Here is a 27,462-nt window from a genome sequence, read left to right on the forward strand (position 1 = left end):
TTTTTAAAGTATCATAAGCAATGAACCAAACCAACCAGCTATGAGGTGAATCATAACATCACAAACTTTGATTTAAAGCAAAAAAAGTATTTGAAAATTGGACAAAAATGCAAAAGTACAAGACCGTGTACTTAACGGCTTTAGTGAGGAAAAGAACTAAGTGACCGTTTGTATTCTAGCCCCATTAATCCTTGCAGTGCTGCGTTCTAAACAAGCAATATATAATGAAAAGACAGCAGCCAGAATCTTCTAAGATCCATGTCAGGAGTGAACCATTGCTGTATAATTGTTTTTTTAGCAGCAGTGAAACCAGACATTAACAATCTTCTCTGAACTAACGTAAAGTTGTATGAAGAATCATCATTCAACAACATAAGACAAGGATCGAGGTCAAACTGCAACTTTGTGATATGTTTTAGTACTTGAACTACATGTTTCCAAAAATTAGATATAACTGAACAGTCCCAAAACATATGCAAAAAAGTACCTTTAGAGTTATTGTTACACAGACTGCAATTAGGATGTAATGAGAGTTTCATCAAGTATCGCTTGTATGGGGTACTTTTAAAAATGTTTTTGAAATAATTATCTTACCAAGGCTGCATTTATTTATTTAAAAAAAAAAATTTATCAGTTACAATTAAAATATATATATTTTTCTATTTGAATATATTTTAAAATATAATTTATTTCTGTGATGGCATACTGAATTTTCCATTGTTCCAGTCTTTTTATGTTATTATCAATGTTGAAAACAGTCATGCTGCCAAATATTGTAGAACTGTTCTATTTTTATTTTCAGGATTCTTTGAGAGTTCAAAAGAGCAGCATTTATTTGAAATATACTGTCACTTTTGATCGGTTTAATGCATTCTTGCTGAATAAAATAATTTTTTTTTTTTTTTTTTTTACAAATTATGTAACTGACCCCAACCTTCTTTGCACAATCAACTTTTTCTTGCCAAATAATCAAGAACATAATTCCATTACCTTACAAAGAACTTAGTACACCCAAAATAGTTAATCCAATCATCAGAAAACTTTGTAAATAACAAGTCACACTGAAACCTTTGTTTATTTGTTTTCAAAGTAATAATGGTTTATTCACATTATCAATAGTACAGTTGGTTTGCTTTACAATGTGTGCTGTGGAGTATTGCAGTGGATGTGGTACATCATTTTATAATTTCTCTCAGGGTTAGTTTTTTTACATCAGCAATTCATTCAGGCAATTCATTATTCAGCAATAATTTAGAATAAACAGAGCAGCCAAAAGAGGAAAAAAGAGAAACATAAAATGCAAAAGAAAATGACAACTGAGCATATGCACTATGTTTCAGTGACTGAAAGTTACATGAAACAAACAGACATATGAACATCAAACACAAGAGCGCTTTGTGTGTTCACTTACAGGCTAGTTTATAACTCTAACTCACATTCCAGTCACTAGACTACTCCTCTATACCTATTGCACCCTCACTTTACATATAGTCTTCTGGTTTCTTTGTTGATTGTTGCCTCAACTTCTATCCAGCAACATCAGGAGGCATTTAGCCCTGGATGTTAAGGCTCTGTGCAGATAGGCCGTGGTGCCAGTTTTTCAGTTTGGCAAATCGTGGGCCTTTTACCTCTGATTCAAATTTCTCCCTGTAAAAAAAGAAGAAGAAGGAAAAAAATTATACTTAGACAAAAGGGCTTTATATGGTCCATGTGTGTCAATGTACATGTAAAGTACTTGACAAAGTACTAACTGTAATTTGTTATTCAATATTGGATTTAAAGTTAATATATTTTAAATATGCTAAATTGAAACTTATATTTTATATTATATTTATATTTTTAAATATAATTTAATACATGACATACAGATTTCAAAAGAAACTACATTAAAGTATATTTTAGTTACCATTAATGCTTGTCAGTACATTCGGCAGTACACTTTTCAACAGAAAGACAATAGAAATAATTATGAAATAACATAAATTAGTACTTAAGTCCTACTTAAGTGGGTTAAAACGTACTTTTAAGATAATCGAATTGCATCTGCACTGTGTTCCAAATTATTATGCAAGTGACATATTAGTAGGATTTCAGTGAATCTTAAATATTCAGATTTTAGTTTTTCAAAGAAAGAGTTTGTTTGTTTTATTCATGTCTTTTTACATATTAATCTCAGACAGGTTTGTGAAATAGTTTGCCAGGTCTACTTAGGTAAATGAAAAACCTACTTAAATTACATTATTAAGCAAGTCACAGTTCTCACGCAATAAGGGGAGGAAGAAAAATCTTTCTGAAGATGAAAAGCATGAAATGGTGCAATGTCTTGCAAAAGGCATGAAAACAACTAATATTTTATATATTTTCAAATTAATTGCATTAAAAGGACAACTATAAAAAAAAGTCTCTCTTTATGAAAATCTCACGTTTTTCTTTGTGAGCTTTGGTAAGGGGTGGTTGAAACGCAACTTTATGCACAACTGCCAGCCCGCATGGAGAGATTATTGGGACTCCAGAGACACCAGCAGCTTCAAATATACCAGTTTGATGATCAACAGTGGCTTTATATATATATATATATATATATATATATATATATATATATATATATATATATATATATATATACACAGTAGCTGCCCTTTTAATACAATTAATTTGTCTGACAGAAACTTTCCCTGACCAAGTTCTTCTGTGCTCTTAATCACTCCCAAATCTTTTGATAATTTGATAATCTCCATTCAGTTTTCACAAAATAGTTGTTTTCATGTCTTTTGCAAGACATTGCACCATTTCATGCTTTTCATCTTCAGAAAGATATTTCTTCATCCCCGTATTGCGTGAGAACTGTGACTTGCTTAATAACGTGGAACAACCTCTTTAAGTAGGTCTTCCATTTACCTAAGAAGACCTGCCAAACTATTTCACGAACCTGTCTGAGATTCATACCAGTTATCTAAGAAAAGATATGAGAAATAAAACAAACACTTTCTTTGAAAAACTCAAATCTAAATGTTTATGAAATCCTACTGATATGTCATAAATATTTGGAACACAATGTAATAAACATTTTAACTATAGGCTAATATATTTAAATTTATTTGTAAATATCATGAAAATTAAGTGTCCTAAAACATTACATTTACTTAGCACTTAAAGGGGTGGTTGATTATGATTTCATTTTTTTAAATTTAGTTGATGTTTGAGCATAAACAACATCTGCCAAGTCACAATGCTCAAAGTTCGAAGCAAAGGGAGATATTTTCTTTTAAAGAAATTGCTTTTTAAGGACTACAACAATCGGCTGGTATGGACTGCACGACATTCCTCTCGGGTTAGTGAAATCACTAACCCTAAAATTTACATAAACCCTCCCCCGGAACACGATTTATAGATTATCAAGACAGAATATGCTAATCAGTGATTAGAGATAGTTAACTCCACATCAGCTACATAAATTTAAACATAATTTATTTTATTTTTTTCAGGACACAAGCTGTTGTGGCTCCGCCCCCCGTGCTGGGAGCAGCTGCTCATTTGCATTTAATGGGACGGACACAAAAACAGTGCATCTTTGCTCGCCCTTAAAAAAGTGACAATTTTAACATGCTATATAAAAATATCTGTGGGGTATTTTGAGCTAAAACTTCACATACACACTCTGGGGACATCAGAGACTTATTTTACATCTTTTGAAAAGAGCATTATACCACCCCTTTAAGTATATTCTTATGTAGCTCCGCCCCCTTTTTGACACTGGACTGGTTATGTTCTGCCTTCCGGTTTGTATTTCCTTATATTAAGATCGTACAGATTAATTAATGAACCGCTCATTTTAAAATCATCCCGGTATACTGACATTTGTTATGACACCCACTTCAAACATTACAATGCTCATGGTAACTTTCTCTGCAACAAGTAAATCCAGTTAATAAAACCAGTTAATTACTCTTTGATAGCGATGCCATAGAAATATACAGAGCTACCGCAAAAACGGAAGTTCAAACACAAAATTCAAAACATGGCAGTGCTTGTTTCCCTGGTGCATATATTTTACTTAATACGTTATCTTTTTAAAAGTATGTTGAAGTTTATTTCTTTTGATAGGGGAAGAAGACAGCAAACAAATTTAGACAAAATGGATTACCTTGATTTTCTAAGAGCCTCTTCATCTGGATCTTGCACTGTGACATAAAAAAAATCAAATTGAGTCATCCTTTACAGGCCAAGTCTCCAAAATAAAGTGATTTTTATCACATAAACATTAGCTGTCATCTTATGACAGTGCGTTTAAAGCATGTCATCCCTTTCAGTTCAAACCAATTTCCAGTCCACACAGTGATGTGATTAAGAAAGGCTGCACTCACAATACTCCGTCCCTGTGATATGAGCAAGGATTCGGAAGGACTTGGACTGCAGGTTGGCGGCGCGACGGGCCCACTCAGACATCTCCGGATCCTTATCGTCAGGTTTGATCACGGCCTGGTATACTGGAGAAGCACTGTCCACAAGAGGGTCTTTAATAGGAAGTGTGCTACTCCCAAACAAAGAGAAAAGGGGAAAAACCAAGATCAGTCATTCATCTGTGTTCTCTGAATTTGGTAACATCAAATAATTACAAATGATTACATAATTGCAGTTCCAATAATCATAATAAAAGGGACAGTATTTGCTGACATTTTTTTTTTTTTTTTGACATTATGCTTCTTGTGACGATGTGCATTTTAATTACAGTTCTATCTTAGTGCGAGATCTGTGATGGAGGAAGTGACTCAAGAATGAGTTAGGATAAAACTGTATGCAGAGTTCCCATATTAGGAGAAGGTAAATTAAAATGTTAGATGTTATGCAATTCTTGATGTTATGGCAGATATACTCAGAACATTGCTTTTAGGTTTTGTCTTCATTCGTTTTTAATACAAGATTATTTATTTTTCTTTATTGAGCTCCATTTACTTTACTTACATTTTCCCAACAGTGTAACATGGTAATTTAAAAATTACCAAAAAAGTCCACTTCAGTGTTTATGCAATCGGCCTTTAACAGAGAATATAACGTGAGATGAGTCAATGCAGCTGTGATGGATCTGAATAGACTGTTGGCTACTTACGCCAAGGGAGATCCAGCGGCGTCATCACCACTGTCAATCACATGATGAACCGGGATGGGAGGGAGCAAGACAGAGTCGTGTCGCATGGAGGGATGGGAATGGTGGAGGGGGTGAGGCGAGGATGAGTGATGAGGTATGGTTGGGTGATTGGTTGTGGATGGAGTGACACAATTACAAGCAGAAGAGGGAGGAAAAGCACAGATGAGGTTGATATACATGACCTTGTGAAAGCCTGAAATCATCCCAGACTAGATGACCAATACTGAGCTCTTACTGTTATAAACAAAATATTTTAAGGGAAATACATTTACTTTTTACTAACATCTCATATGCAAGAATATTCTTTCTTATTTTAAGAGTGCTGCAGGGATGACATATTTTGTAAGCCAAAACCCTAAAACGAATTAGAATTTTAAAACTTCCTGTTCCATCATCCTGAATCAATTGGGTTTTTGAATGGGTTTTTGGTTAAAAGCCTGAAAGAAGGTCTGTGGTGAACATCAAGATTTTTTCACATTCTACAACATAAAATAAATCAGTAATACCCTCTTGTGATTTTTTTCCAACGCTTTTACTTTTCTTGAGGCTAAATGTGGCTAAATGGGACTATTATGGTCTGGGACATTTAACGTCATCGCGGCAGGTAAACTTATCTACTCACTAGTCCGCTTTCACAGCCTTGTGTTTATAATCCCACTCTTGCAAACTCTTCTAACTCAAACTTTTAGGTTGAAAGATTTGTCAGTAGGTTGATGGTGGTGATTTTGAAGTCATGTGACCATGACTAAGGTCACAGAGCTTATGTTTGGCAATATTCCAAAAGCCAATGGAAAAATCCTACTGAGTTTCTGTTGAGGGAACTATAGGGTGATGCTAACTACAAAAATGATGGGCTACAAAATTATGTAATCACTGTAGCCCTCTATGGAGGCGTCCTTTAAGTTTAATTTATTGCGTGTGTAAAAGAATGGGCCATTAAACTTTGGGAACCGGATCATGAATACATCGCTTAGATGTGCATTTCTCAAAAGCATTGTGCACTTTAGATCATAGAAACCACCAATGATCAAATTATATATTTAGGCTCATGGCGCTTTTGGGAAAAACGCATCCCAAACCAATTTTGTGTACTGGATCAACCAATTCATGGAAAAGATCAGACTCAAAAGAACGATTTGATACTGAACAGAACATTGCTAAATATACAAAACTATCATATGACTTCAGAAGATGTGGAAAGTTGTGTAAACCACTTTTAATGATAAGCTATTTATTTTTCCTGATGTCCAAGTTGTCATTCACTTTCATTATATTGAAAAGTGTGTCCATGAAAGTTAGCAAATAATGACATAATTTCCATTATAAGTGAACTATTCCACGGTTGTTATCGTTTCTAATGCAATGAAATTCATATAGTGTGGCTTAAATGTTCATTTTGGGGCGTCTGTATCACTTTCTTAAGCATCAGTGTAGTAAAATGTAAAGTGTTGGATATGACAAGAAACCTACCTCATCTCATTTCCTCTGGCTTGGGCCTGACCAGCAATGGCATCCATAATAGCATCCTGAGAGTACATACTAATAGGAGTGTTGTACTGGGCATGGATGATAGTAGCCTTCCCACCAGGACCCTTCACCTCAATAGGCTTGTGAGTAGACAAAGCTGAGTCTTTCAGTGCAATGGGGTTGAAGCTGGGAACATATTCTTGGCTGTAAGAGTTTAGGTGAGGGAGTGTCCAGGGTACGATAGTGCAGAGGAGAGTGGATGATTGTGAGGAGCCAGAAATATGAGTGAAAACAGAGAGAGACAGTGAGAACAATTTATGCTTGACTTACCTTACTTAATACATCTGTATCTGTAAATACTACAGTTTTCTACCTAGTTTGAATTGTTTACACCAGCTGTTAATTTCTTGTTTTATAAAATACCATGTCTGAAAGCACAATATCCTGTATAACAAATGCATCTGGGCTTTCAATCCAAAATGTAAAAGACATGGCATGCAATAGTTCCCATTATGATATTTCAAAACATCATGCAAAGATGCATTGACCAAAAAAACTTTAACCAAAACCCAACTATAGATTTATCCAGTTTAAATACTTCACTCAAGATTATTTAACATTTCATCATGTCTGAAATGTCAAATTGTTCAAAATAGCTTTTGAACATTCAGGAGTTGAAAATATAAGCATGCAAACCACAGCCACGGTACTACATGTGGCCATGCTTCAGAACACACAGATTCACACGCAACTCTGGTGATTTTGTATTCAAAATCTGTTACTGACTTGGCAGGTGTGTTGGCAATGACCTGGGGTGACATAGAGGAATAAAGAAAAAAAGAAAAAGAAAAGAAAAAAAGACAGACAAAAGAGGCAGTGTTAGCCTTGATTTGGCAGTGTGTTGCATGATAATGGATCTACGTACATGTAAATTAGCAGGTAAAACCCAACATTAACAGAGAATGCAAACTGCTTCACTTTGCCCAAAGAACTTGCACCTTAAATCTGAATATATTTGAATAAATTGGTGATAGTTAAAAACATAAATAAAAATAAATCAATTCTGTCATCGTATTTCACCCACAAGTCATCTTCTGTGGAACACAAAATACGATGAAAAAAAAATTTGTCACAATGAAAGACTTTCACTATCACAAGATAGTCTGAAGAAAATGAAGACGGATGACAGGATTATAAAACATAAACAAGGTTTTATTAAACTAGAAGACAATGGGCGTAACAGCTTGCACTAACACAAATAATAACCGACCACTGAAGAGTGAACAAGGAGGAAGTTAAATATAGAGTGGTGAAAAACTAAATGATGAGCAGCTGAGATGAATGGTTAGTGTCCATGAAACAAATGAGTGGACAGAGAACACATGTGACTGATAAATAAAAACTAAAAGTCCATGAAAGTTAAACTAATAACGAACGGGTCCAAATATCCCTCACATTCATTGTATGGACAAAACAGTTCTTCAACATTCTTTAAAATATCTTCTTTTGTGTTCTACGGAAGAAAGAAAGGCATACAGGTTTGGAATGACCTGTGGGTAAGTAAATGATAACAGTCATATTCAGATTTCTTGTAAAATGTGTTGCTATGATGTAGATGATGGTTATTACTGGTCACATTTCTCATAACAATGACATTCTGGTTTGTTCCTAGAACAGATTGATTGACTGGAACAAGAGTTTGGCTGCAGCAGGACAAACAATAACTCTCATCCTCTCATTCAACAAAATAAACAATCCAGGGTTGTATTAAAACTATTAAAAGTAGCTTTTATTCATTGAATTAATGTTGAAATAAAATAAATGATAAATATTAGATGAAAAACTTAAAGGGGCTATATGTAGAATTCAAACCCTTGTTATTAGCGACACCAGTGGCCGTTAAGTGAACTGCAGCCAGCAACTTATTGCTCGTGCTCGCACTCGTGCACACATATCGTAGAAGAGACTGAACCCCAATATACTCACGCCGTAGTTCTTTTTTGTTCTTTGCTTAGAAGTAAAAAGAAATAGGAAAATACCTTTGCAGTTATATACTTTTAACAAACATCCCAATGCCGTCCACACTGCTGAGAGCAACGTTCAGATAAATATGTAAACATACATGTGTTGCACACTATCCTATCAATAACAAAAAAATAAAAATACACAGCGGTGAGAAAGCAGCACTTAAGAAAGCATCTGATCATAGCAATGTGGATTATGTTTGCACCAGCTCTGCAATTCACCGGCATCATGTCGATAGATGAGGTAGGCTTATTGAAATGAAAATTATGATAGTTTAATTATAAAGTTTATTTGAGACTATAGACTGTACCTTTATATTTGGCTATGTGTTTTGAATTAATTTCTATTCTTTGTATGCCACACTGACACAGAACAGAATAGCTCTTTCGGCATTATCCTTAACATTGTATAAGCATTCGTTACATGTGTCATCGTATGGAAAATAGACTCTCGGGAGCATGCATAAACATCACATCCTGTTGATTTTCCCGGCAAAAAAGACCTAAGTCCTTCACATAAAAATTATAGACAACCTAGGAAGTCAGGGAAGGTCTCATTTTTAATTTCTCACTAAAATCTGTTCAGATATTGCCAATAAAAAAGCAATTAATACATGAGAATTCTTACAAATAGCCCCTTTAAGCTTAAAAAACTTAGGCTACATGAAATTTAGAAAATATTGTCTTGGCAACTAACACAAAAATAAAGTAAATATTACTCAAAAATCAAAGCTTAATAGAAATATTAAGAAAATAAATAAAAATGACAAAAGCACATAACAAAATTACTAAAACTTAAAAATTACAACTGAAAATATTAAAATAAAAGCCAAGTCAAAATTCTCACAAATACTATAATAGTATATAATACTAGAATAACACTGAACCAATCACAACTCAAATATGTGAATTGCTACAGTAGTTGCATGACAACAAGAATCAAAGTTTAGAGTGTAGCGTACAGTATCAGACCACTCGAGTAACCAAATGAACAGTCAATGGACACACATGCTCTGCTCAGCTGCGCACGTGATGTTGCATAGCGGGAATTCTGTTCCTATGAGCTGCAAATAGAGGATGCGTGACGGCATCATTTTGGTATAGGACTTCATTTGGGATATACTGTTACAGGATTCTGAGCACATTAAAAGAGCCAAACATGCACCCATGTTCAATTTCGGCTCAATGCTTGGTGCCTGTGCTCACATATTTTTGGGCAGAGAAGATTTAGGAGACTTATGAAACCAATAAATTATGCCAACATATTAAAAGAAGGTGAAAGCCCCATTTTTAATATGTTGGCATCATTTAAAAGCCAACTTCAAGCTTGGCAGTCCTCTAATCACAGGAGATGTAGTTCTGACACGACTAAAATAACCGTTGTATGTTGTCATTTGGAAACACCAAACTTTCTTAGATACAGACCCGACTCGGCCAGGCCCTGCTCATGTTGCAGGCCGGGAGTCATGTGTGCCTGATGAACCACTGGTCCCCCTGCTGCCAAGCACATTCCCAGCTGATCCGTTGCATGCAGAGCAGCATGTGCAGAGGTAAGGACGGAATGTTCTGAGTACTCTTTGCCACAGTTTTGTTAAAAATACTGCAGGGATACAGGTGAGGCTAGCCAAAGCCCCTGTGACCCGTCAATGAAAAAGTGAGTACTAGCATCTAGTTTGTTAAAGCAGATTTGGTGGAATTGCTCATGAAGATACAGATTTGTGGGTTAGCTATTATGTTACCTACCCCAACAATTGTAGGCCATTTTGACTGTCTTGTTGCATGGCCATTTCCCTTAAAGTTTCTGCTGAATACAGGCCTATAGGAGAATTATACTGTCCCCTTTGGTTTGGGGTGTTTTTTGCCCCTTTGCCGAATGACACATAAGTAGGGACAGGGCTTTTAGCAGGAGAATTAATTACATTCTCCTGAGGTTGCTTCTCAGTGTTTGGGATAAGAGACTTTTTGGAAGGTTTTTTGGCCAAGAGGATGCCATATTTTTTGACAGGTTTCTCATCATCTTCTCCTTCCTCAGTGTCCGTGGTATCCTTAGCATAAAATAAACCATTAGATCAGACCAACAAATTAGCCATTAGCCCAGAATGGCAAGGTATAGAAAAAAGAGATGTTTAGGAAAGAGGCAAATGAGGCATGAAGAAGCTCTCACAAAAACATCAAACAGAATTCATCTAGCAACAATAATGCAAATGAAAATTGGACCAGTGGGAAACTAATGAGGATTTCATTTGATGTGCTTATTCTTGCTTGACCAACAAATGCCTGTAGAGGGAGTTAAATGTCAGCTTTACAGAGAATGTTTGTTTTCACAGTCCCTCCTCTGTTTTCCCCTCTCTATGATATGACTTGGAAACTCCCATGACTGATAAGAGGATTATAAAGAAATGGCTCGCCTTTAACCAAAAACGATCATTGAGTTTTTTTCTCCTCCAATAAAAAAAGGTCAGTGTGTTGGAGTCTAATTTTACACCACACTGGTACACCTATCAGACATAAACCAATCAGTTTAACATACTCGGCATAAGGAGGATAGAACTAGACTTTACCTTCTGGTGAGGGATAACTGGCATGGGTGAGTCCATTCTTGGAGTGGCTGTAGGTACAGGACCAGGACGCCTCGACCTGGGAAGAGAACAGAATTCAAAAGCAAAGGTCAATAATGCAAAACATCAGGCTTTCACTGTCATTTTACTTATACTTATAGTGAGTCAGAACTATATTTAAGAAGATTTGGGCAAAATAACCTAAACACCGATTTATTATTCTACCCCTATACAGTAAAAGCTAGTATGTCTCTTACCTGAATTTGGGGTCAGTAAGATGAAAAAAGTGACAATGACATTTACATTGTTGCAAAATATTTCTATTTCAAATAAATAGGCCTACTGTTATTTTAAACTTTCTGTTCATTAAAGAATACTGAAAAAAAATGTCTGGTATTAATGAGCACATCTGTTTCAACATTGATTATAGCAAGAAATGTTTCTTGAGCACTAAATCAGCATATTAGAATGATTTTTGAAGGATCATGTAAAATTGATAATGATAATGAAAATGCAACTTTGGAATAAATTAGGCTACATTTTGAAATATAGTAAAAGTTATTTTAAATTGTAATAGTATTTGACAATATTAATGTATTTACTTTATTTTTTATCAAATAAATGCAGCCTTGGTGAGCATAGGAGATGCTTTTTATTTTTTTTCCGAAAACATAAAAAATCTTACAGATCCCCAAATTTGTAATGGTTGTGTATCGAGCAGAAATGTAAAAGAAAAAAGAAAAAAAAACTTAACTGGTCATGAATCACATTGAGCAGCACAACACTTCACAAATATTATCTCTCAAAGACACAATTTTCCTTAAATCAGAGACACGAGGGCTATAATCAATGGGGTCAGGAACTGAAATCATGTCACGTTCCAGTTTTGTAGAGTGGCCGATAAAGCAATACAAAAAAAAGCTTAAAGCAATGAAAGTACTACGTCTGGGGTCTTGAAAATGAAAATCCTTAAGCAATGAGAAAGAGCACTCATTGAGTGACCTTACTGTAAGTGCTCTTGTCAAACAACAGCAGCATTGCTGTATGATGTAACACTGGGGGGATTTTCACAAGTCACTATGCATGAGAAATATTTTTGGAATCCATCATCAAATGAAGTCCAGGGAAAATACACGTGCACCCAGTCATTCCTCCTGAGATGCTTTTAATTGGAGAGGAGCAAGGAAAGATGGTGCAAAATTACATAAATCTGTCAATGATAAATCTGTTATATCTACCCAATCAAATAAAATGCAGCTAATGTCTATATTCATCATATAACATACAACAATACTTATGTCTAATATCTGCATGCATATGAAAGCAACTTCCACCCTTATCTAACCAATGCATGTATAGGCTGTCAATAAATAAGGAGAATCGAGTTTCTGAAGATCACTCACAGCTGAAAGATGGAGAAAGAGGAGGAGTAGCTTATAAAAGTGAACACTAGAGCCAGCATTAAGAAATGTCACAGGGTAGCCAAGGTATCTTTGTGAGTAACATTTCCTCGTTTCGCTGTTGTGCAGGCGGAAACATGAAAGGACTTAATCTTCTTTCAGATAGAGGCTTTGGGGTGTCTGTACTAAATTAATAAACTATATTAAAAAGGTGGAAATCTATTTAATTTCCCCTACCTCCTAAACATCATTGCCTTTAATTTATGCATTCTGGCAACCTGAAGGGCTCCATAAGACCAGGTGATTTATCACAGTTTTTGTTTTTTATTATACTGTCCTGTCTGTATATTTGTATGCTAACCATCACTTGTAGTTTGTGTCAGCTCAACTGCTTATATTCATCATAAATGAGCTGTTTAATGGCAGAGAACTTTTATTTGCCAGAGTTGACTGATCCCAAAGTAAATGAGATGCATTGCTGATGCCCTCTTAAGAAAACCCATTCACCAATAAACATAATGGGAATTTGTCAGATGAAAAGACTAAAGGCCTGTTTACACCAAGGACAATAACTATAATAGTAACGATATTGTCTTATCTAAATGGCGTAGAGGAACGATATCTTTGGAATCACTTATACAATAATATTTTTCCAGCTGATAAATGATAAAAACATTAACAGACAATCAGAAAACATCCTGCTTTAAAGAGCTTGAGCATTTAAAGCGGCAGACGACAAAACTGCAGCACGGTCTTATTATAAACAGAACGTTATTGTGCATCAGTGTGGTTGCTAATATAGTTATCGTTCTTGGTGTGAACAGGCCTTAAAGAACCCCCTGTGGTGAAAATCAAGTTTTTAATGTTCTTTATATGTCTATGTGGTGTTTTTAATATGCTTTAAGACAAAGTAAGTCATAAGTCAACACCATTGCTGAGTATTTTCTCCTTAAAACTGCAGTGAACCAAAGACTGCCTCAAAAACGCAGTTTGAAATCGCTGGTGTTTCTGACTTCACAGACTACCTTGTAACCAATCACGTCAACGTGTGATCATCAACGAGTGGATCTCTTGGCTGGTGTGAGTGAGTAGAGGTGGGGCTAATTTTCTAGAAATCAAAGATGAGTTTTAAGTGATAAAAGTATTGACTTCAGGGGGACTTTAAGAGGGAGTTCCCTTTCAAAAGCTACACTCAATGCTGCGCCAACAGCGCTATGGGGAAGAACATCTTCATTTGACTGGTTGTGAACACGTGTGGTAAACACGGCAAAGAATTTGGCTTAGATAACCTCTGATGATGACGTTTTCAGATTTACATGATGAACTAACTCAATCTTGGAATAAGCCCTATTCTTCCTGTGTCTTTGTGCCTGCAACGTCGGTTTATTTGACTATCTTTGGTGCAAAGGCACAGGGTTATACGATGATGCCCCAGGTTCAAGATAAGCTTGCGGGTTATCTCTACCCTGGCAGCGCATCATCACATTTCTATGCGTGCTATGGTCGCAACGGAGAGACATCTGTGGCTGAACCTCACCGGCATCAAGGAGAGAGATAAAGTTTTTCTCCTTGATGCCCCCATGTCGCATTCTAGTCTATTTGTCGACTCAGTCAATACTGTAATCAGTAGATTCCGGGAGGCTAAAATGCAGGAGGACGTGTTTGATAAGTTCCTCCCTCGCCATGCCCAAGGGTCGAGGCTGTCGGCCACCCAGCCTCAACCAGGTCCAGCTCCTCAGAAACAGTGTGGCGAGTAGCGCACCCGCTCATAAGGACTGGGGACCGGCGCGCCACGCTCCACCATCAAAAAATAAGCTGGACCTGAGATCGCTGATCTCATTAAGAAAGAAGAGGTCCTGAAGCCTTTGCGCCCAGGACATGGCAAAAACTAGTTCCTTCCCGACACCCTCACACCGCTGTTCCATCCCCGCCACCTCCGATGTTTCGGGGGGCAGCAGCGGTTTCCAGCGAAATGTTAAATGTTCAGTTGACTCCTGCCGTTTTCCAGGACATTAAACATTTTACATTCCACCATCAACAAGACGTTGTGTCACTCGATGTTGCATCAAAATTAAAACCCTTTGCAGAGAAGTTGGCAGCGTGGAGTAGGGCTTGCATAGACTAGTCGAGTAGTCGATAGATCGACTACTTCAACCACTAGTCGACGCTGTCGGAAACAATCGACTACTCGAGCATCCATTAATCATAAATGAATTAAAAATGGCGAACGTCACCAACAGACACCACACGTCAGATGTGTGGAAGTATTTCATCAAGGATGACAAAAATATTGTAATTGGCCAACTCTGCAAGAGGCCGTTCACATATTGCGTCTAAAAACGTGTGGAAAGCGCGGCATTGCCGCTGTCTCCTACAAGCGCTTGCGCTCCCATGGCGTGACGTCTGTCGTTGTTATGCAACCATGAACTGCGCTCTCCATGATGACGACGAAGAAGTATCATTCAGCAAAAGATTAATTGATTTCTAGCCCTTGCATTAGCTTTACTACTAGATATATTTCTGGAGATGAGAAGGAAAAACCCGCCTGGAAAAACTAGTGCACCACGTTGCTTCCATTATGAGCGCGCTGGCCAGGCGCCTACATTTGAAATAACAACTTTGAGCGCGAAAAAGACGCGATATGTGAACGGCCCAGAAGCAGACGTCTGAAATGAAAGGCAAGAACGGCTATTTATTTGGCTTTAGACTATTACATGAACATTTAAAAATGAAATGTCATAATTATAATGTTTTGAGAGTGTACTTATGTAATTGTTGCATTAGGCTATGAATTAATACATGTTTATTGATAAGATCTAGCTATTTCATGTCTTTTCATTTACAGTAGCATGAACCACGAGTAGTCGAGTAACTCGAGTATTGTTTTGATAAGAAATCGACTAGCAGAAATCAGTAGTCGTGCAACCCCTAGCGTGGAGCTACTGCCAAACATATCTCCTTGGGTCTTGAGAACCATAGAGAAAGAATACAGTTTGCGCGCCGTCCTCCGCATTTAAACAGCGTGGTCTCCTCTACCGTGAAACCAGAACAGGCGCACTTTCTGGTACAAGAACTGCAATCTCTTCTGGACAAAGGGGACATAGAACATTTTCCCCTCACAGACAGACAGTCAGGTTATTACAGCTATTATTTTCTGGTTTCCAAAAAAGATGGGGGGTTGCATCCATTTCTAGACCTTCACGGTCTGAATCATTCTCTCAGGGCATTCAAATTCAAAATGTTGACAATCAAAATGATTGTGTCTCAAATTCAAAACAGAAACTGGTTTGTCACGATCGACCTCAAGGGCGCATATTTTCATGGGTGTAACAGGGGGTGGCCGCCACAGAGCAAACTATGTCGCATTGGGTGAGGGATGCTATTGCTCGAGCCTATGAGGCGCGTGGTCAAGCTTCGCCTCTAGGCGTCAGGGCTCATTCTACCAGGGGGGTTGCATACTCCAGGGCTTTAGCAAGAGGCGCCCCCTTGCAGCAAGTATGTGGTCCTCTCCACACACATTTATTAGATTCTATAGTTTGGACGTTCACGTTACTCCGGGCTCTCATGTCTTTGAGTCGACATCACAAGCTCATGTCTAAGGCCCTACTTGGCGTTTGTGTGCACAGCCTACACAACCTTGAGGGGTCCAGACACTTCCAGTGCGGCTGCGTTGGTATTCTCGTTCCCCATTGCACTGTTCACGCAGCATTGAGTGTAGCTTTTGAAAGGGAACGTCTCGGGTTACTTGACTGTAACCCTGTTCCCTGAAAAAGCGGGAACGAGATGCTGAGCTTCATTGCCGCACGTTCAGGACGTTCTTCAGACAAAATGACCTGATAAGCACACCTGTCACACGTCTATTTACAGCCTCTGACGTGCGCATTCCGAGGGCGTCATCATCAGAGGTTATTTAAGCCACGTGTTCACAACTGGTCAAACTAAGACGTTCTTCCCCATATCGCTGTTCACGCTTTTTCAGGAAACAGGGTTATTGTCAACTAACCCAAGACGTTTAGTTTGGAGGAAATAAAAGAAGTGTTCAGAAACATGAAAAGAATCAAAAGGTGTTCAAGTTGTTCTCTGAACACATCACTGTTGAGGTTTACCTCTGCATGGTGAGGATGAGTTTTGTGGTGGCTGCCTTTATCTTGTTTTGGGCATCCAGATGGGTCATGCCTTCAGTGCTAACTCCATCTATTGCAGAAATGATGTCACCCTGATTGAGGTTTCCACTTGCTGCCTTGCTCCCTGGTGTGATCTGTGGAATGACACCAGACATTAATTAAATAATTACAAATTAATCCACAGATTGAATTCCATACACACAAAAAAATCTATGTAAAATTCTCATGACTATAGAAATCTTTATTTATTTTATTTATTTATTTATTCACAATTATTATCAAATTCATCTTCAGACATTTTGCTTGCTACAGCACATACATTTGCAAGGTACATCGGTCACATTTAATTAATAATTTGTCACTGTCAAGTGCAGCAGCTGGTTCTGAGCAGATGAGTACATGGCGACACAAACAATGTCTCCTTATAGAGAATCCATTTGCAGCTTAGCTTTTGTATATTATACATACATCTTAACAAATGTCTTTAAGTGATGAGAATGATAGTGGGACATGGGCCATAGAAGTGATATGTAGTGATGTTATGTTCGACACCAAAGCTCAGAATCTTTGTCAAGAGAAAATCAAAACAAAACAAAAACAACACATTTCACATGAAAGCACTGATACATAGCTTGATTAATTTTTCACATGATCTATGACTTCTGAAGATGTGTTCATCTGAAAACCACATGACTGTTTCAGTATTACGGGTCTTAAAAAGTGGCACTCATGAGGATGGATGGGCGATAAAACATAAAATTATAACAAACGTTTGATAAGTGTTCAATATAATGTTTATACACTATGCAAATAATGCTAAGCATGAATGTTGCAGACTATTGCACTGATAAACACCATTTCTGACTATTGCGTATGAGAAACATTAAACAGCAAATGCGCCAAAAGTGGAATAAAACAGATTTGCTCGTTTTAACCGCGCACCACAGTGAACAGTTATTATCAGCATGGCTAGTGAACTTTGAGACATTGAGATCAGCGAGTAAATCCACTCACTCTTTGTCAATCTCCTTTGTGCATTTGTATTATACTAAAAGTTATCAGGTTACTGTTTTGTTTCACAACACATAGAAATAATATTAAACATAATTCGAATATTATGGAAGACCAAATTGTACCCTTTAAATTTTACCCTATAAAAATGTGGTTGTTACAGTTTTACAGATGTTACTATGTTTGTTAATGAACATAAAAGTACATCTTCATCCCAACTCTCACCATAACTACTGCTAATGTCATTTAACTCAAGCTACATTTCAAAGAGACAAAACATGTCATTAATTTGCGAAATGTTCACTTGTTTGGCAAGTGTTTGTCATGTTCTGATGATAAAAGCACAATTAACTCTCTTTTTTTTACAACTTTTACTTAGTAGCAAAAATCTGCCTTTAAACTTAAAAGAAATAAAGATTTGACATTTATTGTGATCATTTTGGATATAGACTGATAGGAAAAAAATGTAGCCATTAGTGTCTAAACTAATAACCAATTACTTACGCATACTGTTTTGATTGAATCAGTGATCTGTCATCACCTAGTAACAATGTAGCAGAAAGACTCAGTATAAATAGGCACTATTGGAACACATTGCTTGGTCAATCAAACTGAAGAACTGGGACGAACTGCAGTATATAAAAGGAGGAAAAACATTTAAAGAGGCAGTGCAGTGGAACATAAATACATAGACTGGTTTGATAAAGCTCAGAAACCAAGGGGAAGAAGACTGAAATCCCATAATGAAATAAGTCAGTGGCTATTCTTTCAGGCACCTCATTAAAATGTTAAAAATAAAGGTGGTTGTTGACACCCCTGCCTCCCTCAATTTTACCCTGTATTCTGGGGCCCTGCCACCAACCCTTGTCCCACCTGCTGCCATTACTCAACGCGCACACATGTACATGTTTCTGAGAGAGCTCTCCTTTATGTAATGTTCTACTAGTAAATACCAAACTGCCAAGCAACTTAAAACTAATGAAGGTGCATGAAGAGCACTTGATCATGTGATTTACCTGTAAATAAATGTTTTTTTTAGGTGGACAGGAGTTAGATAAAGTCCGGGACATAATTTTGTTCTTAACTCCAAATCAGCAAGGAAATTAGAAATATTAGGCTATACTATATAACTTACATAATAATAATAATAATAATTCATTACATTTATATAGCGCTTTTCTCGACACTCAAAGCGCTTTACATAGAAGGGGGGAATCTCCTCAACCACCACCAATGTGCAGCATCCACTTGGATGATGCGACGGCAGCCATATTGCGCCAGAACGCCCACCACACACCAGCTTACTGGTGGAGAGGAGACAGTGATGAAGCCAATCAGTATATGGGGATGATTAGGAGGCCATGATGGACAGAGGCCACAGGGCAAATTTGGCCAGGACACCGGGGTTACACCCCTACTCTTTCGAAAGACATCCTGGGATTTTTAATGACCACAGAGAGTCAGGACCTCGGTTTTACGTCTCATCCGAAAGACGGATAATAATAAATTGGAAAAGATTCACATCCATTTGGCGTTCACACACTGCATTTTTATGCTTGTATTTAATTGCTTGTATTTCCCTGACTTTACTGTTGAGAGACATATTTCTCCTTGGCTATTATGCCATTAAATCCCACTGCATGCATCACTGGTCAGGATACTACAAGCTAGATTAAAAAAGAAAAACTCTCCATCCCCCTGCCTCTCTTCACATTCGTGAAAATTCTGTCATCAATTAATCACCCTCATGTCGTTCCAAACCTGTCACTCTTTCGTTTATCTTTGGAACACAAATGAAGATCTTTTTGATGAAATCTGAGAGCTTTCTGTCCTTAAATTGACAGGTACACAACTACCACTTTAACGCTTCAAAAAGTTAATAAAGTGTATATGTGAGTGACTGAAAATACTGTATACAACTATTAATTTGAAGAATTTTCACTTTACTTGAGTATATCAGGATTATGCTTTAATCTGTTTAGTTTCTTTCCCCCGGTTTCACAGGCAAGGCTTAAGCCTAGTCCTGGACTAAGGCTGTGTCTTATTTCTCTGTCTTACCCCTTACTCTTACCCCTTCCCCTCGGTTTTGCGCGTTCGTGTGAGGGGAAGTGGTGTCCCAATTCTCATTTTGATTAAGGGCTAGGGCCAAGGCGTAGGGCTACATAGCCCTTGAAACGAAGTTTGCGGAGGACCACACTTGAAAGAGAGGGGTAGGTATTTCCCAGAAGTGAGTCGCACAAAAGTAAGTATTTTCAGCAGTTTAATGACACTCGTGTTTTATGATACTTTTAATAAAATGTTCAAGCGGTTTTAATTGTAATGTTTTTGTTTTGAATCGCTAGTTAACCACTAGCTAGCAGCTATGCGCTATTTGCCGTTTGCTAATGTTTTGCTAATGTTTTACTTAGCTATGGTGTCGCCGGCGCCGCCGTTAAATACAATGAAACAATGTCTTTGACTGATGGCACACAACCGTGCAAAGATAAAGAGAGACCAGGCAATCGATATCACAACCCGAGACGACGGCATCTTCGTTTGTTTATGTCAACGCGTATCGCCTCTGTTGACGTAGCAGCCAGCTAGCGGAAAGGGAAGATGACGCAAACGGTAATCGAGTGGTGTCTCATTTCTTAGAGAAACGTTCTTCCCCCTACCCCCCCTTCACTCGGTATCGAGGGGCAAGGGGAAGACGCAGACAAAGGGGTAGGGGTAGGGGAAGGGGTAAGACAGAGAAATGAGATTGGCCCTAAAATACATGTTTGAGCTGTCTTAACTGAAAGCAACTTGCACTGACATATCAGTATGTCACTCTCATTGTTTTGTCTCAAGATGCACATCAGTAATGTTCTTTTCTAAGGCAGGTTTATAAAATCTACTTAAATGTCCTAATTGAACTCAGGTATAATCCTGGCTTAATCTTTACTTAGCCCTGTCTGTGTGTTTTGGTTACGTTTTCCCTGTTCCTGTTTTGCCAGTGTTCCCTGTCATTGTTAGTGACCTCGGTTGCTGATTTGAGTTCCACAACTGTTTGCTGTTACGTTGATTACTCACTGTGTATTTAACCCCTTAGTTTCCTCTTTTCATTGTTCTGTGTCGTATCTTTCCCTTGTGATCTCCTGCGTGTATCTCCTGTATATCTACTGTATTGCCATGCTTTTACTAAAGCCAGACAGAGTCTTGACAGAGTCCTACTGAAACATTTAATGAATTACTCTAAAAAAAGAAAAGAAAATCTCATTAGTCATTATAGTCCATACTTCAACTTATTTCTCAGGACGTTTTAAACCACTTGTCAATTGAATTGAGATGCACTGACAACAAGAATCACTGTTCGCTCACATGTTAATTTTGTCTGCATAACAAGCACAAAAGAAATACAAAAATACAGCTGTTCATTTAATTTAAGATGCTAAGCTGCCACTCTCACTACAACAGACAGTAAATCCAATGACCCGCTAAAATCCATATGAAAACATTTGATACATTGGGACTGTTTATAAAAATCTAGTCCAGATGGCAACTCTGGAATGATATGGTATTCCAGAATGTATAGGTGACAGCATCTGTTTTATCTGTGATAGTAGAAGTCTGCCAGAAGAACCTGTTTAGTTTTGAAATGGGGGCCTGTCGTTGTTGGCATTGTGATTTATGAGGCAGCCCTTGGTAAATGCCAACTTTAATGGTATTTTCCCACTTCCTGGACTGTTCTGACTAAAAGCAAAGTTTGGGGTGATGATCTGGACTATCTGTAGTACCTGTGGGTATTTGCAAGGCTCTGAAGGATGTTGACAGTATTTTTTTCCATTTTTGTTGCTAAGCTCCAGCACACATGTAGCCTAGAAATCTAGACGCACTCTAGTGGCAGCAAATTTTATTTTGCAGGCAGGGAGGTCTAGCAACTCTCCGTTGGCTTTCGAGCTGGAAAAAACAAACTCTAGTCAGGCCAATCACATCATGTATAGAGTCGGCGGGCGGGCTTAACATAATGACGACAGAGTTGCGACAGTTCCGCGTGAATTCCCTGCTACTTGAAAACAAAGGCCCTGTCCCAAATGGCACACTCTGGACTTGTGGACTTCCTCAGAGTCCAGACTTTGGTGACGTCATGTAGTGCAGACCTACAGGGCCCTTGGCACGAGTCCACGAGGGCGCATTGAGAGGTATTTTGTGTATGCCACCTGGGCATTAAACAATAGATACATCATGCTAATTTAAATTATGTACAGTATAATAATACATAATGTTCCATTTGAACTAAGATTACAATTTTAACACATAATGAAAATGTGCATTGGTTTCAGATGAATTTACAGGTTTCAATATTCATACTATGTTTACATATGACTCAGTAAAGCCCCGACATTCTGTTCTATTTATTTAATGAATCATAATGCGATTGTATTATTCAACGCGCTATTATTATGTTTGAGACATCAACCACTGGTCGATGACCATAATGTTTGTATAAACTGTAGGTAACAACTGGTAAAATGTACATCTAGGTCATAAAAAACGTAATATTTTCTTCTCAGCCATGTTAACAATTGTCTGTGAGCGAAATCTCCTCCCATCCGTTGTCTGATTGGCCTTTCGGAAGGATTCCTGGGTAATTAAAGTGTGTGGAGCCTGCATCCATGCGGGCTTCACGGAAGACCGCTTCAAGGGTACAAAGGGGGCACTGCTGAGCACACTTCAGAGCGTTAAAATGCTGAATGGGACGGCATACGGACTCGTAGATTCAGCAAGCATGCGCAATTTAAGTCCACGAGACCGAAAGTCCACATGAAGTGCGCCATTTGGGAGAGGGCCAAAGAATTGCTGCTGCTGCTGCTGGCGAACAGCGGTCTTTCGAATCGGCTTTGGCCGCGACTCTGGAGGACTTGGAGTTAAGCTTTTCTTTGAGAAAAGAACAAAGAACGTCAATAAGAACAAATAAGTCATTCTTAAAAAAGGAAGATGTGTTCGTAGTTCGTAGCTCCGCTGGTGGGAAGACGCTCTGGTTGGTTGTAGCACTATCCTATGCGTGCAGAGGGAATTTGAAAGACAACCGTTTATCCCGCCCCTCGGATTGAGCCCTGCCAATGGTAGGTTCCCAGACCCAACATCTGGCTTGCCAGGCTAGCACACATGCATATAAATGCGCATAATAGGCCCTGACTCTGTCCACTTTTATGTCGAGAAGGCCTTGACCTCAGCATAATGTACCCTGACGTCATACAGCACTGAACAGTCAGGGTCAGAGACCTTGAAGAGCAAACAAAGCAAACAGACTTATTATTCTATATTCTATACGTTCTATACGTTTGCAATACACAGGAGACACAATGTGAGAATGAAAGGGCAACAGAATGAAGAAAAATACAATTTGGGTACATCACTAAGGATGATTGCATCTTAAGGATTCATCTGCAGTGAAATTACTTTATATTTTACATCACAAATGACTCCACAGACTGTCTTTGTCATGGACTTTATGAAGTGCTTCACAGAATATAATATTGGCACTTTGTAAAACTGGACTTCCATATCATGTGCAACAATATATAATGACGGAAATGATCTCTGAGAGGACATTTAGTGTCAGTGTTTTCTGCTATCAGCAGTACGCTTCACAAAGCTGTCTGGCGCTTAAGCCATTGACAGAATCTCTCAATTTTAAATTGTTGCTGCAATTGCGGTTCCTCGTTCCTGCTCTTTGCATTTTTTATGCAATACCTTGGTTGACAAAAAGATGAAAGCAAGAATAATTTACATGAAAATGTTTCCAATAAAAAAATAAAAAAAACGACAACTATAATGAAAGGATTTGAACTGTGTTCTGAGGAAAACATTTTCATAGATGTCACTCAGGGCATGTAGAATTTCTATTGGAAATCTTGTCTTTTCTTTTTTGTACCTCATAATTGTATTGTTTATTTTTTACTAAACAAGCCATTAAATATTAAAATCGACTTTGTACAATAAACTTACCATGAGAAAAAAGTCAATGAAGTAAAAAATGTGACAACTAGCCCCAGTCTCCCATATATTTAAGGGAACTGACTCACATCTGGTTAAGTTTCTTCCTGCAGCTCTCTCCAATCAATATTTAAATTCATGATGACCTCATGTGTCTATTGTCTCTGTGCTTTTCACATTTATGGCCCTCACATGTATTTCTGCTGGTCTGACCTTCAGTGCTAAGCTAAAATCAGTGACCATAAGTCAGGCATTGCACTCGCAGATCGTCAGTGCTATCATTAGCTTCCACAGAGCTTTTTATACACTGTTACAAAGGAGGAAAAGTAGATAAATTGTAAATAGCAAATAGACAGTGAAGTAAGTGATTTATTATTATTTATTATTATTATTGGGGGGGGGTTTATTTAAAAAATCAGCCTAAAATGTTTCATTAGAAAATGATAAGGCAGCTCTTCCCACCTATCCACATCAAAATCAACCCACACACAAACAAATACACTCATATTAACAACCTCATATTGTACTGTCACTCACTTAGCATGGTCTTCATATTAGTGTTGTCATTTATCCATGTCTGTAACACTAAAGCCAGGATACCTTAATTAAAGTTGGATCATAGCTTGCATGAAAAACGAAAAACGACAATTGAAGAATGTCTGTGATTTGATATTTCAAAAGGTTACATTTCAGGTCTAAATCCATTTGTCAACAGCTGCTGTAAATGACTCTCCTGTCCAGCATGAGCCGTTTGCCGGCTCCTTTATTGACACTAATATCACACATCCTGGGGATTTTTTTTTTTTACAAGTATGAGGACAAAATATGAGATTGCAATAATTTACTGAATCAAAGTATTAAATTAGATCATCAACTCCTTCATTGTCTTCAAATGTCACAACTTCACGTCTCTATATCACTTTACACGTTGTCTAAAAAGACAAGTATTACAATACAAAAGCAGTAAAAGCAATTAATGGGCTGCTTTGTGGAAGACAGCAGCTCTATCAGCCTTGGGACCAGGATTAAGATTCAAAGTAGATTGTATACAGTGCTTTAGGATAGAGGCCGATCTCTTATTACACTGTGGGAAGATTTGATTGTGAAATGCATAAACTGTCACCTCTGGCAGTTAAATGTCCATCAATCATCTGAGACCTGATCCAAACACATATACCTTCCACATTTCAATTTACTGCCATGTTCAGTGACAGCTGGGTCAGGAGAGACTATAATATCCAGATGGACGACTTGACACTGATTACAGCGTCAAAGCGCGAGCCACCGACAATGCTGATTAGAAAAGTAATGAAATCCGAACAATGTTTACTTGGTATGATGGTCCTGTCTGTAATTACTTGCAGACAAGGGGCCAATATGAGGAGTCAGACCTACCACAACCTTGACAAACAGAGGTAATGACTCTCCCCTTATTGAAGTGAAGGCCAATCAAGTGTCAAGAAGGGAGTGAAATAAACAAACTGGGCTGAACCGCCTGTGACTGATTATACAGCGATAGCAATTTCTTTTCATAGCAGATAGAAACACACCTCATCCTCTCTCTAAACCTTTGGACAAGGCATGTCAACTTCACTGAATCCATACACTAACACAATGAGGATTCTAGGTGCCATGGGATGAGCACACTTGGTTGTTTGTTATGTGTTGTATTCACAATTCAGTGTTTTGTTTAGTTTAATTTTAATGTTAAGTGTTGCTATTTTTCAATAGCACACCTTATTGATCAAGTTGGAAAGGTGGGACAATCCCTTTGCTTCTTTGTTTAGTGCCGTGAATGTCTACAATGTCATTCATAAAGTCGTGTTGCAGGAAATGATAGATGGAAAACAGCTTACCATCAAGAAATGACTTCTAGGAAAACAGCGTTTTTTTTAAATCCCAAAGCTAAAAGGAGAATCAACATCGGAGAGCAACAAGAATTTGCACGTCTTTCCACGAAACATGACGTCAACTCCTGCTTAGCGTAAATGACAGATGGGACATCCAAAAGCAAATTACTTTTACACTTAAAAGGATAGTTCACCCAAATATGAAAATTCTGTCATCCTTCACCCTCTGTCTATTCACCCTCATATCATTCCTTTCATCTGCAGAATATAAAGGCAGATATTTTGAAAAACAGGTAGGCCTATCACCCATACAATGAAAGACAATAGGGTCCAAAACAACACAGACATTTTGCAAAATATCTTCTTTTGTGTTCCAAAAAAATAAGAAAACCACAGAGGTTTGGAAAGACATTAATAAAAATAAATCTTTTGGTCAACTACCCCTTTAATTTATTTTTCTTCTGGGGCTATACTTGAGAACATTTAAAGTCTCCTTTTTATTTCATTTTATCGATTAAATCAGTATTATAAACAAATATCCAGCATGTTGTTTAGGCAAATTAGGCGAATTAGCATTAGCGGTTGTGTACGTGATTCAATTAGACAAGTAGCATACTGTACATCCAGGCTTCTCAACTTTCACTTTTAACACAGATTGATTTTCTTAAGGCTTGCCTCATCTAACGCTATTCATAGATTTTTCCACTGTTAATTCACCACTCTCTCAAGCCAAAGGGCCAAAATAGCTGGTTAGAGAATGCCAGCTTTGGCCTGGACGATAACCAATGCAACACGTTGTTACATAATGCCAACATAAATGTGATTTTCATTGTTTTAGCGAGTTAAAATAATCTCTAATGGGAGCTTCTTCTTTTTTTATCAATGCATTGACAAGGAATTTGTTTAAATAAAGCATTATAGTTTTTTTTCTACAAGAGCTGTTGTCTCACCCGGGATATGGTCAGGGGCATGTTGAAGTCTTTGCCTCCCTGCAGCCTGAAGCCCCATGGTGCAGGTCCTGACAGGGTTACTGTGTAATTGCTCATTGTGGAGAGAATTTAAAGCGAAAAGCTTCTTCTCGGATCAGTCCTATCTTTCCTATCAGTTCTTCTCCCTGTAGTCGGGATGACCAAACACCCGGGTACGGGCAGGCACCGAGGAGCCTCTGAAACACAACAACAACAGACAGGAAATGCAATAGAGTGAAAAAAAATCTGTATTCCCTTATGCCAGTATACGACCATCACACAGGATGTGAGAAAATATGTCTGCACTATCAATACAACTCAAAAACATACCACAGAATGAATCAGACTTTAAAAAATAACAAATAGTTCAATCCCACCCCTGTTTACACTGACAAAATAAGTCAAAAAAAGTCTTAAAAGCAAAAGGAGGAGAGTTCTTGCCTGCTCGGATGGCCTGGACAGACAGCCTAAGAATAGATCCTCTCTGCAGAAAGCAATAACTCTAAAGCCCTCGGTCCCTTATATGGCATGTAAGGGGACACCCCTGGATGCCAAGCCCCCATGATTCACATGGCGAATATAGCCTCTTCTTAGGGTAACACATTTTTCCACTCTGCTCCTATGGGCGTCCACTCATAGAGCACCATGGATATTGAGCTAGTGGGAAACGACTAATAAACAACAAGGAGCCATAGTGGCTAAGTCTGACGTAATGTCACTTTAAAGCTGTGTCAGGGTGTAAATCCAAATAGATGGCTGTAAGATTTGTTTGAGGTGATGGAACTGATTATAACTTTCATCAAGAGCCTCGTCTCTTCTTTCTAACTTCACAATGGAGGTTTAGGTTGCTGGGTTTTACAAAACCTGTGTGAACCAAGGAGTTTCATCAAAGCCACTTTAAAGCAAGCCTTCAAGGTAAAAAAAAAGAAAAAAAAGGCATAACACGTTGGTACACA

At 37.8% G+C, this 27,462-nt stretch overlaps 1 protein-coding gene and 1 long non-coding RNA gene across 5 annotated transcripts in view; one reads left to right on the forward strand and one right to left on the reverse strand.

Annotated features, from left to right (window-relative positions):
- Positions 1-27,462, forward strand: part of LOC309485128 — a 300,702-nt gene that overhangs the window by 81,555 nt on the left and 191,685 nt on the right. The window lies entirely within an intron of this gene.
- Positions 1,070-27,094, reverse strand: ldb3b (LIM domain binding 3b). Of its 4 annotated transcripts, XM_082151766.1 has the most exons (10): positions 26,948-27,094; positions 26,489-26,703; positions 16,702-16,853; positions 11,199-11,274; positions 7,400-7,422; positions 6,617-6,817; positions 5,108-5,137; positions 4,365-4,531; positions 4,145-4,181; positions 1,070-1,647 (listed from the first exon to the last, which is right to left on the reverse strand). In XM_082151766.1, exons 2-10 carry the CDS (start codon positions 26,582-26,584, stop codon positions 1,551-1,553), a joined length of 879 nt encoding a protein of 292 aa, XP_082007892.1. In that variant the 5' UTR covers positions 26,585-26,703; positions 26,948-27,094; the 3' UTR covers positions 1,070-1,550. The 4 variants fall into 4 exon arrangements, with proteins under 4 accessions (XP_082007892.1, XP_082007893.1, XP_082007890.1 ...); XM_082151767.1 differs by lacking the exons at positions 5,108-5,137; positions 6,617-6,817; XM_082151764.1 differs by lacking the exons at positions 5,108-5,137; positions 6,617-6,817; positions 7,400-7,422 and adding an exon at positions 10,381-10,682.

Source organism: Leuciscus leuciscus (assembly GCF_965113295.1).
Source record: "Leuciscus leuciscus genome assembly, chromosome: 21".
NCBI lineage: Eukaryota > Metazoa > Chordata > Actinopteri > Cypriniformes > Leuciscidae > Leuciscus > Leuciscus leuciscus.

What these genes read in the sequence shown, in the direction of transcription:
- ldb3b (XM_082151764.1), bottom strand. Translation starts at nt 26,584, where the DNA reads ATGAGCAATTACACAGTAACCCTGTCAGGACCTGCACCATGGGGCTTC. An exon ending in AATGGCCTACAATTGTTGGG is followed by an intron (nt 4,532 to 10,380) that starts GTAGGTAACATA and finishes GTTTGGGAGTAG; the next exon opens with CACACTTCCTATTAAAGACC. An exon ending in GAGGCTCTTAGAAAATCAAG is followed by an intron (nt 1,648 to 4,144) that starts GTAATCCATTTT and finishes CTTTTTTTACAG; the next exon opens with GGAGAAATTTGAATCAGAGG.